Source organism: Triturus cristatus, chromosome 4_2, assembly GCF_964204655.1.
Source record: "Triturus cristatus chromosome 4_2, aTriCri1.1, whole genome shotgun sequence".
Taxonomy (NCBI): Eukaryota; Metazoa; Chordata; class Amphibia; order Caudata; family Salamandridae; genus Triturus; species Triturus cristatus.
The window spans coordinates 247,790,101-247,807,228 of NC_140586.1; the positions used below are offsets into that span (position 1 = coordinate 247,790,101).

At 41.4% G+C, this 17,128-nt stretch overlaps 1 protein-coding gene across 1 annotated transcript in view; it reads left to right on the forward strand.

The window, feature by feature from the left end:
• The window catches only part of LOC146833564 (cytochrome P450 2D6-like), a 413,996-nt gene that overhangs the window by 293,899 nt on the left and 102,969 nt on the right, over positions 1 to 17,128 (forward strand). The window contains exons 5-6 of the mRNA XM_085601419.1: positions 9,539 to 9,712; positions 13,243 to 13,384. Of these exons, the coding sequence (XP_085457545.1) occupies positions 9,539 to 9,712; positions 13,243 to 13,384 (316 nt within the window). The remainder of the gene's footprint in view (positions 1 to 9,538; positions 9,713 to 13,242; positions 13,385 to 17,128) is intronic.

Genomic DNA, 17,128 nt, shown 5'->3' on the forward strand with positions numbered 1-17,128 from the left:
TCAAAGCAGTATCCAGTCTAGTTTGAGGGTCTATGTGCAAACCACTATTGACATCAGTGGAGTGGTACTGATGCTGAGGATAAAGGATGTTGAAAGATGCTGAGGAGGCTGATCTGATGATTTGGGTCGTCCTGGGGCCACCCTTCAGTCTACGAACATGATGGGGTGACTTTGGACACAGGGGTCGATGTCCCTTGAAGTCCTGCTAAAAACCAGTTGGAACTGGTCTACTGGTTACAGCAAAACCAGTGGTTCCCTTAAACTCAGACCAGTGTCTGGCTTGAACTACCAAAATGCACTCTCCTGGATCCAGCAGACCCTGGTGCAACATTTAAGCATCACAACTCCATCTCTCAGGCTGCTCTTTGGCAGTCCATGGCAGTCAATCAATTGTAGGTACCAATTCGCCAAGGCAGGCTTCTTCAGCTTTTGTGGCCCTGTATCTGTAAACGGATGTCAGCTAAATGGCTCTTAGAGTCAGGCCTACTGTCTGGGGCTCAGGGATGATGCTTCCTCGAGCAGGGCACCACAGGCACAGGCCTCTCTTTGCTAGCCAAAGGGTCAGCAGCTGCTGTCCAGTCTTTGGTGCAGCCTCTCTTTGAGGATCCAGGGAACAGTGGGGCAGTGCTTCTTCATTCCTCTCCCCAATGTAGATGCAATCTGAGGTCTGGGTGCCACTTTTATGCCCATAACTTGCCCTTGGGAGGTGGTGACTATTAGCCAATGGGTTACTGGGTCCCCTCCAACCCGATGACAGCTTCCTGCAAAGTGTGGCATGTTGGTATCCCAGAATGCAATGTTCTCACAAGATGGCAGAACCCCTCTCTTGATTTGTATTGCTTGGTAGCCACACTAGAGGTGTGGTTACCTGGGAGTATATCCCCACAGGAAACCTGTTTTGGTACCTGTTTCTTCCTCTCTGCCCCAGATGCCAATCTGTCTACGAGAACAAAACAGCAGCTTCTCTTGTGTGTGTCCACCATTGCCTCTCAAAGTCAGCCTCCCCTTTGAAGCTTGTCTTTTGGGCTCACACCAAGTTTGGGCTTCCTATCAGGTAGAGGTAACACTTCTTCCAATTGCAGGCCCTTTGTGTTCCTCGCTGAGAGTCACTCACACCTCCCTCCATGGGGGTAGAAGGCTGCCTTGGGGCCATCAACCATAAACGGTCAGTGGGAAACCTGGGTAACAGAGTGGCAACTTTCTAAAGTTGCCATTTACTTGTACAATAAATTAGACTTGGCTATCAAAATGGGTTTAATGTGAAGATTATTTTGATACCATGAAGTATCAACTTTCGTAGTCCCATTCAGTTTTTTTTTTTAGCTATTCTACAACTTTATTGTAGCATTAATTAAAATCCTTTACAAAAGCGGAACAAGAAAATGCAAGTTAGAAAAGGTTAAGATAAAATAAATAAAATCTAAAAGGAGGGTTAAAATGCAGAGGTACTATAAAGTAACTGTACATAAGTAACTTTGTACAAAAAAAAAGGTCCGTTTAGAGAAAACACATGAAGGATTTGACATGCAGGGGGAATGCAAAACTACGGAGGGCATCCTGTTGCTAGTAAAAGTTAGTGTAGACAGTAATAGTATAAAAAGTGCAATGCTGAGCAGTTGCAGGTGCCAGTGGTTCTTGAAACAGAATTTATTTTAACTGTCAATTCTCGGGCCGATCGTAAGGACATTCCAGCAGCCGCATAAAACTTCCCAATTAGTGCCAGCTCCATCGGGACTATGGTGGTGTAAATGTGCCTTAAGGCCACTTACATGTTCTTACGCCATAATGAATGAACATGGTTCTTAAATACAAGCGCCTTGGGGACAGCAAAGCAGGGCAACAGCAAATGACATGTTCCGCGGATTCTGTGTGGTATTGGCACAGACAACAGCCAGACCCACTTAACGACCAGTTTTTCCAGTGGGCTCTATAGTCTTGTATTGGCAAAGTTAAGAGCCTCACCCTCATGACATTTAGTAGGGCTTGCCTTCCAAGACCTGCTTTTAAATAGGGCTGTCATGCAGTAATTTCATATGAATTAATAAGACCTTCTGCACCCAGAACAGGTCTGATCCGTTCAAGGTCTTGTTGCCTTGAGATGTTCTTGTCACACTTTTTTAGCAGGTTCTTTCAACTACACTTTGTTAATGGTATGTCTGTTGAAAGTTCAGTTGAAAGTCCCAGTGTTTTTTTGGCCATCAAGAAATACCTCGCCCAGCGACTATTATTATCTGTAAAGACCACCTGTAGTGCTGCCCTAATTGTGCCCGTACATGCATTGATCACGTTATGTTGAAACTTGACTATGTCTTTTTTGCATTCAATGTCCATTGCTGTGATGTTGAACTCTATTCGGATCAGTGAACACCTAGTCATGTATGGGAGCTTGAAGACTTTTCTATATGCCATTATGTATAGGCCCTCCAATTTTTTGGTCAGCAAACCAGGGAAGACAAGGTGGCCATAGCTGAGTGTAGACATTAGCTTGGCTTGCATTACTCGTCGGATCCCCTCCGTCGAGTGACTTACAAGCGTGTGGTGTAATTTGCACAAGCCGAATGTTAGCTTAGCTGCTTTTGCCTCCAGTGCTTTAACCTGCAGTACTGGGCTGCAGGTATCTGCAAATTGTACTCCCATGTAGGTGTACTTATTGGTCGTGGTTATCCTTAGAGGGCCCAGCTGCCATACCAATGTTAGTTTTTTTTAACTTGTGGCCGAAGATCAACACTTTTGTCTTAGATGCATTAGATATAAGTTTGCTTTCCATTCAGAAGTTAGCAGAACTGAGTTGTCAGCATGTAACCCAGCTCTCGCCATAGGGGCTAGTAGCCCTTCTACGGCAAAAATTAAAATGTTGAGTTTTTACAGTTAAGACATATAAAAACACATGTCCTACTTCTTAATATGCAGCACCCATCCTTAGGCTTAATATGTCTACGTTAGGTGTGACTTATATATATTAAAAAGGAAGTTCTGGACACTGTCATTAGTTTAAATATCAAAGTCAAGTTAGCAGTTTGGAAACTGATCTGCCTGACAGATATGGCAGGCTTGAAGTCTTACTTTGCCTTTTCACACTCGTGGTGGCATAATAAGTGCTACAGTCCAGGTGGAGCTCTTTAACTTACAGGCCCTGGGGACCCCTAGTACCATAAAATAGGGATGTAAAAGTAAGGTAACTTATGCTAATTGTGGGTGAGCCAATCAGACGTATACTGTTTAAGGCTCAGAGCACTGGCACTGAAATATAGTTATCAAGCCTCAGTGCACTCTCCGAGTCAAAAAACCAGCAGCATCTGTCTAAAACCTTGGGGGCGATCCTGCAAAAACAGGCATTGCCTTACAGTTCAATATAAGAGAATTTGGGAAATTCCGGGAGATGTTCAGAAAGATCTTCTGTCTTAAATAAAAAGCATAGTTCCTGATTAAGAACTAATGTTCTGTGAGTATCTTACTCCTGTACATTCAGCAGTGCCTCACAACTAAGCTAGTAGTGACACAACTACTCAGAGAACAAGCTATGTTATTGAAATCAACTATCTTTTAAAGAAAATTTGAAGAAGCACCTGTGGGATATTTCATAAAGGACATGCCTATGTTAGAAGGGATCGATTGTAGCCTCATACAATGATGAATTTGTGGAAAAGTCAATCAAGCAGTTTAAAAACTGGACCAGACGCTTTAAAGTGGCAATCTAAATCTACCATATTACCTTCCCATTGCCCTCCTCTTTCTTCAGGTATTCAGTGCATTTTTGTTTCCCAGACATGGTTATTTAAGTACAATTGTACTTTAAATGTATTCAGGACTGCCACAGGGAGTGCTAGAAATGCAATCAATTGAAACACATAGCATTATAGATTTATACACTTCCATCTTAAAAAATGGAATTGTTCCCATTATGAGATATCCAGTTTTCGCTGAGTACATCATTTCTGGATGATATGCTTACATAAAGCTTGAGATCTGGTAAGCTTTCAGTCCATTAGTATCTAGTGTAATTCATCGTTTTCATAAACGAGTATCATTCCAAGCCATAACTTCAGCTTTTCCAACATTAATTTAACAGATGTTGTACCAAAGTAAGGACTTCAAAATATCAACTTGTACTATCTGTACTCCCTATGTATGTACCTTGACAATTTTGTGTAGGACAACTGCTGCACGTGCAGGTCACTGCCGGACTGGCTGTAGCGGCCACCGAGTATTTCTCTGGCGGGCAGGAAGGGTGGGGGCTGGTTTTGCAGCAGTGCTACAAAAGCGGCAGCGGGAGTGGTGCTGCCCACATGCATCCCCCCCCCCCGCTCCTTGGATGCTTGCTGAGCTGATTACCAGCTCTGGTTTCAGTTCCCAGTCTGCCCATGGTGCAGGTGGTAAATATATGCACAGGCCTGTGGGTGGGGTGAGGGGTAAGAGTTGAGTTGAGGCAGGAGAGTAGAAGAGGAAAGGGGAAGGTGTTTTCTGGAAGTGGGAGCATTGTATGCAGACCTTTGTCAGAAAAGACAGGGAATGTGGCTTGGCATATGCTATAGCCAAAACCTCATGCAATTTTACAGTGTAGAATACACCCGCCCACAAAGATTGTGTGCAGTAAAAGTGTAGAATACACCCGCCCACAAAGAGTGTGTGCAGTAAAACCAACCCACTTGATATCAGTTGGAGCTGAATTCAATTAGGTAATTTCACTCTGCCTGTCTCGTATTGGGGATGTATATTGTTTGTTGCAGAACTTTTACTGGTCCATAATTTGACAGCTAACAAGAGCTCCTGCTTTTATGGTATTTATTGTTTTAACATTTGTGACTGTATTTAGCCATATTTATTTTAGTGCTCCTTTTATCTTTTTATCCAAATCGATTGTGTGCTTAGTGTAAAAAATAAAGCTGCAATAGCTATAGTTCCACATTTATTTAATCCAAAATGTTTTACTCATGTTTGAATGTCCAATGGATATTAGCCATTTAAAATACAATACTGTCACTTCAAACTATTTGCATTGCAGAACAGCTTAAACAGTTGTACTGCTACAGTTATTTAATCTCCATTGAAAAATCTTTTGCATTTTTGTAACTCCCCTACCTGTCCACCTGAACAGCTATTGACCTAACACTCATGATTGACAGTAGTAAGAATCATTGAAAAGAAAACCTACTGCACATATTTATCCATATTTCAAAGTAAAAACAGACAGAAAAAGATATGGTTTTCTGTCTGTGTTTATCTGTAAAAATGGAAAACTGGGAGCCTTACATAGAACCAATTACCATTTGCTGAGTATGTATAAAGCTAAGTCAATTAATCACAAATAAACCCTGTTCTGTAGCAGTGTGCCTTACTACAGGTTATTGTATTCCATTGCATTTGTAACGAGGAGGATGGAGTATTCTTCACATTTGTAATGGAGTACCCCTCCCAAAACTCTAAATCAAGCCCAAAAACAATGTATCAAAAAACCTTTGTTAGCCCTCAGAACAAAATGATTATTCATTTAAAATAAAGCCTTCATTTTTAATGTGGTGCATAAACCCATTTCCAATATTGATTCTCTGATAGAGGCTCAATGAAGAAGGCAAAAGTAGTGGTAAAGGGGACATCCTTTATTGAGGTCTCCTATTACAACTAACTGTATTGGTGGGTGAATGTCTAATTACAATTCTGGCTTTAGGTGGCACAGAAAGCAATTAACTTAGTGATGCTTTGACATGGAGACATGAAACATCTATGTAAAAAGAAGATCTACTTTGGGTAGACCACTCTACTTGCTGGGACACTTGTGACATGAGTCATGTGCATAGAAAGCATACCCGCCCATAAAAATGTTGAAATAGAGTGCAGAATTGCATAAGGCACTCACAACAAGGACATTCAACCTTACAAGTCCTTACTATTATATGCTCCAAATGTAGGAAGCATTTTTGTGAACCCAGGAGGCTCACATCCTCTTCCAACCAGTATTCTCCTTCATTGAGATGAGGCTTTATATCACAAAGACTGCTAACTTGAATAGTCTTTATTTCACTGTTGGAAAGGAAAGGAGAAAACCTAAAGATTGTGGGGCTTATTTACAAGCCCCTTGTGCCACTTTTGCGTCACTTTTCCCATGTTAAAAATGACGCAAAAGTGGTGCTAGGGGCTTGTAAATACGCCCCTGTGAGTGTAAGAAATTAATTCTTATGCTAATACAGTTGATATTCACAATTCTCTTGAAGTTAACGTTCACCATGTGTAGTGCCTCTCTTTACACATACCCCATTGTTTTTCAACTCTATCACTGTAAAATAAGTCATAATTTCATGAAATGGGATTAATTTATGCAAAAGATCAGCTTTTTTTTTACCAATATTTCACCTAGAAAGCAAACTCACATTTATTCACATAGTCTTATCGCAATTGAAAAGTGTGTTTGGCAGTGATTTTGTGTTAAATAGTGTGACTTTGATCATGTGCTCCTTTGTCCATATGCTAATTGAGCCATCCAGACATGTAGTAGACTTTAGCTATGTGGTCTGTGTCCGGACATTCAGCTTTTAACTCCAATGCCATCTGTTTTCTCACTGACTCATACTGGTGTGTGTTTGGCGAGTTTAGCTTGGGACATGTTGTGAGGCTTTAGAAGGTTTTATGTCTCAGATGACTAAGCAAATTGCTTATAAAGAGCAAATAGCAACTAGTTACTAGGTGAGTATCCTGGAGCTAAATCATACTGGGCATGGGTACTCTAGGATGGTTCAGTTCAAATGATGCTGACTTATGGTTGGGTGAATATTCTGTCATTTTGTAATTCTGACCATGTTGTGCTTTGAAGGAGTGCTTTGTCCAACACTACTGAATATTGGTTTTTACTGAGCAGTGTAGGTTTGAGTGGGTATCGTATTAGCTTGAGGCTATTACGAATAATTATTATAGGTGTGGTTATGTCTATCCAATAATTTGTGGTGCAAAGATTCATGCTATTGGGATAGGTCGTTCGTAGCATCAAAGGTTACACAGTGATATGGTTGTGAGTTTTCAACGACACAAGGGCTTGGTTATTATGTTTAATTTCTGCCCGCTGAAATTTCCTGTTTGGCAGCAATGACATTTGGATCCACGATCTGGTATGAAAGCTCTAAGTCATGAGCAGTGAAGAGGTGGTAATTTGTGGACATTCCTAATTGTAAACTCTACAATAGGTCAGCAGTTGAAGCAGCTGAATGTTCTTTGCGAATGGTAGCTTTTTGTTGTTTTTGCATTTTTAGAGACTGAGATTTATAAAGGGAAGGCTAGGTGGAGGGAGATTTTTGGGTTCATAATTAAGTGATTAGGTGTGACATGCTGATGGCATGTGATCAGTTAATTGGTTGTACATAGAGGTGGTTTATGTTTCAGACTGGTATTCTACTTAAGTTTCAAGGTCGGTTTAGTGTGGTAGTATTGTTTTTTTGCAGTTTTTCATGATGTCACCCTTAAGGTGTTGGGTGGCCTATTAAGAGAAACTTTGACCATTTGTGTTCATTTGCAGTGCCTCTCAGAGACATTAGTAACATCAGCCACTCTAAAAACGTTCCTCATGCACCACATGTTCCCAGTCCAAAATGTGGTAGAATATTTTCTTGTGATGTTGGTTTCTTTTTGAAGTATTGATAAAGGAAGCAATCAAGAGCGGAAGATACATTTGTTCCCTGATTTTACATGTAGCTCTTTGCCTCTCATTTGAATTTGCCCCTGAGTTTTGTTTCTAGACGTTTGGATAATATTTTGGATTCTACTGGATTTCACCTGTCTCTTTTCTTCTCCCTGATTTCAGGATAAGTTTGGTGCCTTTCTGCTTGCTTCCAAAATTTTTCTTCATTTCTTATCAAAAGATATAGGATTGACAGCGAGATTGCTTACCCTTTGAGGTTTTCTCCTACCCTGAGACCCTCACAATCAGACAAGTGACACCTTTCACATATACTGTTCTGTGAGGTTCAGCCTGTTGGCTACTAGAAGGTGACACTCTTTCTTTGGACAAACAACAAGGGGACCTAACAGGTCATTACATCATCAAGTACGTGTCAGACTATTATACCCTTTTAAAATCCCTCCTCGGATACTCTCCTTTGCAAAATGGAGTATGACTTTCTCAAAGTGATTTTTGTCAGGGCTATCCTCTTATCTTCTGGCATCTTGACCAGTAGTTAGGGTTTCTGAGAAACGTCTAAACTTTGCAGCACCTAAAATATATTTCTGATAATAGAAGTTCAAAATATGTGTACTTAAATGCCTAATGTTTGCACTTTTAACCCACTCTGAGTGGCAAATATTAATATATTGACATCTAAACATGCCAGCGCTCCAATAGAATTAGTAATTAGAGCTCATGAGGGTACACAAATAAATGATGAGTTCCTATAATATCTGATTAGTTTGTTGTATATATTTCTATTCATGTTTCTGCCTCACAGAATACACTAATTCTGGATGTGCTTTGTGGTTACAGTATTCTATTGGCAAGGGGCTTTGGAAAAATACTAGGTGCTCCATGTGGATCAGACTTGCACAGTACAAGTTCTGCCACATGGCATTTTCCACAACCAAACCTGAGAAGGACTGGGCTTTCAAAAAAGCCTATTTGCTAGAAGATGACATAGGGATCTAGTATGGGGATTTGATGAATACATTGAACATGATTGTAGCCTCCCCATCACTGCCTTTATTCACCATCTACTATTTCTGTTATATTGATTTTGCATAGTATTTTAACCTGAGTTTTCATGTAAACAAACCTCACATATTGAATGCACCAGCTAGGCACTACCAGTAGACCGCTTCAATGCTTTAGAAATTCTTTTGGCCAGCTCCATGCAATTCTTGGCTGTCACTCACATGCTGGCCACTTCGCCATGTGAGAATCATTTTCTTTTCAGGAATTTATTTACATATATTTCCTCGTTCTAACCTCACTCAGTCTTAGATCCGCAATTTTGATCAGCCAAATTTTGCTACTTACTTGCTTTATGACTGTCCAATGCCACCTGCCTGGTGTCCAGATTTTGAGTGACAGCTAGAGATCATTTTGCTGAGAGTGGCTTACCTGAATGATGGTGGTGCATTTTGCTTTCATCTTTAGAGACTGATGATAGAATATCCTCAAATGTTTAAGATTTTCACAGTAGTTTTTAAGAATGTATTGTGCCATTTATTTTTCATAATATCTGGGTAGAGAAAATAGGTATACCTAGCGTGTCACAGGTACAAACTGCATACTACGACTCAAATTCCACATTCACCAGAACTTGACCCTAGCATTTTTATATTCAAACTAGAAGATATTCTAAAAAAAGTTACAGGGAGCTATATGACATTTTTATTGTCTCATAATTAGAACCTCTCTTTGCTTTCAGAAATGTCCATCAAAATGGAGAAATTCCTTTGTTTTTTATTTCCTCCTCCCCAGATTAGGCACTGACTCACCATTCAATAAAACCTCAGTCTTGGTAATTAAAATGTAGTGATAATAACACTGTCCACTGAAGGTGCCCTATCTTAAAGTCCCTCTTCTCATTGTGTCCTTCAGTTGGCGAACGTGATCCCTGTCTTGGTCCATGTCCCTGGAGTGGGGCAGAAATTGTTCAGAGCTCAGGAAAATCTCTTTGACTTCTTGAGGGGCATCATCGCAGAGCATAAGGAGAGCTGGGACCCAAACCTGAAGAGGGACTTTATTGATGCCTTTTTGGAGGAAGTGGAGAAGGTAAGAGAGGAACCCAGACATGAATTGGCTTTTTACTAGAGGATGAACTCACCTTTATGCTATACCACTAGGTTTTTTTTATTGTGTTAATTACGAGGAATGTTGAGGCAGTGGTGATTCAGCCTGGCAAGCACGCCCCTTCTGCCCAACCTATTATAATTTCATCCATTTATTCTTTTGCTCCCTTCGGTCATTGGCAACAGTCCTCTATACCATTAATTAGCTAGTTCACTGTATCCAGGGACCCTTGTAGCCCTCTCAGAACCTGGTGAGCTCTTGGACAATTGCCCCAGTGTGCCTATTATACCCAAAAGGTGATGGAAGGCTTTTTGCAATAAATCTAACCACTGGCAATAGCTTGGTGTAGCACTACAATCCATTGTTCTTTTGCTCGATATGCCTACTCAGTTTGGACCCAGACATATGCAAATCAGTTTTGACCTTGTTCCTCATGGGAACAGTCCAGCCTGAACTGCCAACCTAAGTAATCCCTGAACCAGAACACAAGCAACCCATGACCAGTTTCACCCTAGTTATGAGCTTATCAGTTGGGTACAGCTTGGTTCCAGTGACACAGCGAGCATGGGACCCACAACTGGGTATACCAATGCCACTTAGGGCAGTACATGAAATACAAGAAAGGTAATGGGAGACTGTTTGCAATAAGTCTAACCCACAGGAATAGCTTGGGGTGGCACTCCAACCAATCATTATTTTGCTCACCATGCCATTTCTGTTTGGACCCAGCTATATTCAAATCAGTCTTGACCCTGTTCCTCATCGGAACAGTTCAGCCTGAACAGCCAAACCAGGTCTTCCCTACATCGAAACACAAGCAACCCAGGAAATGCTTCGCCATAGTTATGGGCTCATCAGTCAGGTACAGCTTGGTTCCAGTGATACAGTGAGCATGGGTTTCACATCTGGTAATACCCATGCCACTTAGGGCGGTACATGAAACACAAAAAAGGTGATGGGAGGCTGCTTACAATAAGTTTATCCACTAGCAATGGCTCAGGGTAGCACACCAGTTCTTTTGCTCAACATGGCACCTCAGTTTAGATCCAATCATATGCGAATTAGTCTTGGCCTGTTTTTCATGCGACTTAGATGGCTTGGTGTGCAAAATACCGATGGGTTGGGATGCCGCCTAGTGATTACTAGTGGCCGAGGTTATTTCAAACATTCCACCCATCACTATTTTGTATACTAATTGTATCATCCTAAGTGGAACGGGTATGCCCAGATGTGGGACCCATGCACACTGTGTCACTGGAACCATGCTGTAACTGGCTGATTAGCACATAACTAGGGTGAAACTGGTCCTGGGATGCTTGTGTTCCGGTTCAGGTAGGACCTGGCTTGTCAGGTCAAGCTGGACTGTTCCCATTGAGCAGGGTCAAGCCTGATTTGCATATTGCTGGGTCCAAACTGAGGTGGCATGGATGGATGGACTGGGATGCGGTAGAGGTATTACCGGAAGCTGAGATTAATTCAAGCATTCTATTCATCACTGCTTTGTATACCCAGTGTGCCGGTTGGCACAATGAGTTTGCCATGTCTTCACTGCACCCTTGTGTGGGAGAATAAACTCCAATACAACGTCTCATTGCTTTGGAGGTACTTGGAATACTCTTGTTGCTGTTGTGTTGTTTTGTTATCTCATGTTTTGAACACCTAGGTTTGCACACACATTTAAGCAACTTAAAATGATGCACCAACTGTCTTCTTTTGTCAGGAAGGTTTTGTAATCTTCTATTTGAGTAAACATTGTCCATACCCTTTAGCGTTCAAATCAATCAATAACCATTAGCAAATGCAAGATTGTGCTGTGCTTTTCCCGTTTGAGGTTGATCTAGGCTCTCTCCAGGGTTCATGTGCATTAGCGTTTGCAAACATCACAACTGCATAAGCATAGATTTTAATAGCTTGAATGTGTTTTATCAGGTCTCCTTAGACCACTGATCCCACATGAGACACCCATTCTTATAGTGAGTACACAGGCTTATTTAATCCTTTCCATGCAATATTCATACTGTAATATTGTGAGTTATCATAAAAAGTGTTGTGAGCAAACAATCTTCTGTAGGACTGTTATACTTTATTGCAACTTTGATGGTAGTTTTTCACTGCATCTGGACACTACATACAGCCTGACCTGAGTTTAATCATTGACTTCAGACCGATGTACCCCCAGAGAGTCGAGACCTTTGCATGAGCCCCCAATTTATTTGCATACTGTGTACCTTGAGGGTTGATCATTAGAGCCTTGTTCTTCCTCCCATTTGCAGCTCGGTGGCCCCTTTGATTATCTACTTTGGGGCCCTCACCCTGACACACCCATGGTCCAATACTATCAACGGAGCATTTGATTACGTAGGGAGCAACAAATAAACCATGACAGACGCAATCAATACACCTTCCAACTATGCATCTAGAGACCCTACAGAGCAAGCTGCCAGCATGGGCAAATGAAATGGCTCCCTCATAAACAGTCAGGGATGCTCTCATATTTTGCAGGAAAGACCATTTTTCATAAGAAACTTTGGGGCATATTTACAAAACCCTTTCACCACCAGAGCGTCTTTTTAGTCTTTGCATGCGCTGCATTCTGCAGCAGACATAGAAAGAGCAAAACACCATTATTGATTGTTTATGTGCAGGAGGTTGTCACTTTCTGCACATAAACAATCCTCCCTGCAGCACAGGCACCCTTGCAACATGGCGCAAGAGTGCCTGTGCTGGTGCTAGGCAGCTTTTTTAGAGCCAGCGCTAGGGGAAACACAGGGGTCCACCGTATTTTTGTAAATATGGCTCATCCCTGCATTTTAAAAATGTCAGATCGCGGTGTTTCTAAATTCCCCCTCCAACATGTTTTTGTAAATATGTCTCTTTGTATAATGTTGGCTGCTTGCAGCACCCTCCCTATTATGATGATAGCATTGGTGCCTAAGAGGTGAGCCTTAGAGTAGAGGGCACGGATGGAAGGAGAAATCTGCAATCTGGTAGTTCTCTTTCCAAGATACATCCCGTATAACAACATGAAGTAGTAAATTAAAATTAGGATGCGTGATATTTGTAGAAGAACATATACCCCAGCCTTTTTTCTCTAAGGGCTACTGGCTTTGTAGCACAGATTCTTTTGATTTTGTCGTGAGTGTCACAATTTGCTTAAGGCCAGACCCCAGAAGCGACCTGGTTGTCCCAAACTGTAAGGCTGTAAAAGTGCCTGTGTTTATTGAGTGGTCACCGGGGTATGAACCTAGTGATCTTGACCCAACAAGGTCTTTGGACTTTCTTATTTATTTGCAAATTGTATGGAGTGGGCAGGGCAGGCAGCTCTGTTTGCTTTCCATCAGGACCTCTGTTGTGCGATAAGTATCAGCCATAGTCACTTTTTCCAGCACTGATAATATTAGCACTTCTTTTGCTGTCACGCATTACTGATTCTCTCCATCATATAAGGTATATCATTGTTTATAATAACACTGCACTCTGTTTGAACTTTGCCTTTATTAATGTCCTTCCAGGTCAAAGGTGACCCCCAAAGCAGTTTCAATGAGCTCAATCTCCTCGTGACTGTGAGTGACATATTTTTAGCAGGCACAGAGACCACTTCCACAACTCTACGCCATGGGCTGTTGTACATGATGCTCTACCCAGACATTCAAAGTAAGTGCCATATTTGCTTTTGGTTATTCATGGAACAAAAGGGCTAAATGATCTTAGCTCCCATCAGGGCTCTATCTCTTCTCTTAAAAAATAACATTATTGATCAAAAAGCTTATATCACAACTTACCAACAGTCTACCTGAATTGACTTGTGACTATCTGACCGTCTTAATTTTCTCCCCCCTAACTGTATCTAAATGAGGCTTTTAACAGTCAAACTCAAGGGGCATTTACCCCATTCGCCTAATCATTTCATTTAGTTTCAAATATAGTTTGTTCACGTGGTTAAAATATGGCAAAACCATTGTATTCACAAAATTTTAAAAGGCATCTATTTATAGGCAGTGGTGTAACAAAAATAGTGGGCCCCCCTGCAGAATTTGATGAGGGCCCCCGAGTACCACGTAGCTCGTAGATATTCTTTGGCCTTGGACTGAATCAGTCACCCTTTGAAGGGCTGTTTTCTAAAAAACACACAGGCAGAAAATGACAAATTCTATTCTGTGCAATTCCATTTGTATATAGCTTCTATTACCCATGACGAGCAGTAGCAAGCACTATACAAACGCAATGAAGGGGAGAATTTTTTTCTTTTTAAATGGCTTTGCAGTGGCACAGTGTCCTCCAGACAGCCCAAACTTTTATGTCAACTGCATTGCATCTTGCATTGCATTGGTCTGAGGGGGTTTGTGTTTTTTTTTTGGTAAATCAAATCCAAGTAGTGGCTAAAAAAAATACGAACCTGCAAAGTGGTATTGGAATATGGATGACTTTGGTCATAAAGAGGAAAAACTGAATTTCTTAAAATCCTCAAATCCTCTGATTACATGCTTACAAGAAACCTGGTTGTGCAAAGATTTTGATTGTGATGCTTTTTTATTTTCTCCTGTCACGCTAAGCACTCCGAAAGGGGACATGCTAGTGGGCGGGGGTTCCATTCTGCTCAAGAATTCGATTAATTGGAATTAGAAAGTCTTTTACCATCCATCACATATCTGTAGTTGCCTGAAGGTGGCATGTTTGGGAGAGTCTGGCAGGCCTACCTTCTTTTTGGTGGCAAACGGGGATTCCTCCTGCTTGATAGCACTAGAAGTGCAGATTTGGTCATTTTAAATGGAAGGGTGCCTGTTGATAAAATAGCACAATTTACTTTTCAATCCCATCATACACAAAGCCTACTGGACTATGTGGTTGTTTCCTACCAAATATTTGGGGCCTGTGACAACTTTGAAGCCTCTCCATCAGTATGGAGTGATCACAGCATAATAAGTTTGACATTGGCCTTTAATCTACCTGCACTGAAACAAGGGAACTTGGGCCAGGGCTCGGTGGTCTTTAACAAAGCAAATGGACGTTCATTTTGGACGCAAAAAAATACCACGAAGTAGGTGTGATAGTGAAGAAAACTTTTGTAGAACTGCAGGGCCATGTTTACGCTAATATTATACAGTTCTATGAGGCCCAAATGAGGGAGATAAAAAATGTAAGCTCTGAATCCACTGGTCCCCGTAGGGCAAACCAGGGTACCCCTTCGCTGAAGGTCCTAAATCAAGAAATTAACCTTTTAGTCCAAAAACAACATCTACAATTTTCCACGGGTAAACAACAGGAAATGAATCACCTTAAGCAAGTAAGAAGTCATTTTAAACTCAGAGAAAAGAGAAACGAGATTGATGCTAAATGGATTGGGTTGAGGGATGCTGCGAGAGCCAAAGATTAAAAAAAGTATTGGCACTTGATTGCAGAATATTGTAACTCAAGACAGAGGGCACTCCCATTCCGATTCCAGAAAGGGAGTGGGTGGACTATATTTCACTATTATATAAATTCAATAATTCAGTGCTTTTTCAGATGCCTGTAATAGAGGAGTCTTCCTTTATTGAATATAGTCCCCCGTCAAGGGATGAAGTAGTAGGTCACATAAAGAATGCCATAACCTCCGACGCACAAGGACCGGATGGTATCCCGATAATGTTAACCAAAAAGGAATCAGCTGCATGGGGAGCCTTTTTGGCGCCATAGTTTAATTTTTGTTTACGAAAGATTAGTATTCCCTCCTCTTGGAAGGGGAGTATTATAGTTCCTTTGTTTAAAAAGGGGCCCAAAAAGTTTACCTACTAGTTTCAGACAGATTGCGCTGTTGGACGCATCGGGCAAAGTATTGGCAAAAAGTATACTTCTTCATCTGCAGCAATGGGCCCATGACCAGAACATCTTACCACCAGAACAGGCAGGTTTCAGAAAGAACCATGAAACGCAGGACAACATTGCGGCTGTCCAGACCATCGTAGAGAAATGAGCCTTCTCACGAAGCATGTCAGTTTATACAGCATTCATTGATTTCTCCACGGCGTCTGATAAAGTGGATCGTCAGACGCTGCGGAGAAAGCTCTCCCATCTTGGTATGCCACACCACCTCCTGGGCTATATAATAGAATTACATACAGACACTTGGTGTCAAGTGATGATGGGAGGCTTGCAGGGGTTATCTTGTAGGATTAAGACCTATAACGGACTTAAGCAGGGTTGCCTGTTGGCCCCCCTTTTGTTTTCCCTTTATATATATGATCTTCCCGGCAAGTTAAACTCAGTGAGGGGGGACACCCCTAGAATTGGTACAATGTCCATTGGTTCCATTTTATATGCAGATGACGTTGTAATTTTTGATTTATCTCCTATTGGCTTGCAACGTCATCGGGATGCCCTGACCAAATAAGCAGAGGACCATTTTCTGAAAATCAATATTGCTAAAAGCAAAATTTTAGTCTTTCGCAAGGAAGGTCTCAGAATAAAGAAAGGGTATAAGTGGTTGTTGGGGCATGAAGAAGTTGAATCGGTCGACTCATATCTGTATATGGGAAAGGTTTTTTCAAAAAACGGGTTAGACTCAGAGCATATTAAACGGTGTATTGGCAAAGCTGCCACCCAGGCTGGAGCTTCAAACAGATTTTATAAAACCTGTGGGAGAGGCCATTTTAATCATTTTCTGTCAGTATTTAAGGTTAAAATTCCCCCTTCATTAACATATGCTGCAGAAGTACTGGATAGGAACTATTGGCTCGCCTTTGATAAGGCTGAAGGCCGGTTTTTCCACCAAATTTGTAATTTCACCTCTTTGGCTGCCCCACATGTTCTACGCTTGGAATTCAATCTAGTCTCTTCATATACTTCATCCTTGGCAGCGGTCCTGAGGTGGGCAACCTTAGGGCCGCTTTAAGAATGGAAATCTTTGTTAAACTAAAGGATAAATCAGCTTTCTTCAGACCATTTGCTTACGCAAATGATTCATTTGGGCTCAGATTAAATTGTGATTCACCCATGCTAAAGCCTGTATTGAAGTAATTCTTTAAAAAGTCCGTAAGCTCGATTAGCACGGTAAGAGACACAGCTTTAAGTCAATCTAAAGCCCACAATGAGGTGGTCTGTGGGAGTGCCGTGGGGAGTAGACCTCAGCCCTATCTTTCATGGAATCTCCCACATGACATTAGAAGGTTGATACTACTTTTGAGAACCAACCTGTTGCCCCTGAGAGAAGTGACTAGCATTTGGGAAAAAATTCCAAGAGGGGAAAGAATCTGTGAATTGTGTTTTTTACAAATTCAGGATCTTAACCACGTGTTATTTGTGTGTCCGGAACTTCAAAGGGCCAGGTGCATGTTTTTAAGACCTTCATTCATCAAATTTAATATTCATTCTGCTCAGGAGGCTCAATATTTTGTCTTGTCCCCACTAAATGAAATGGTT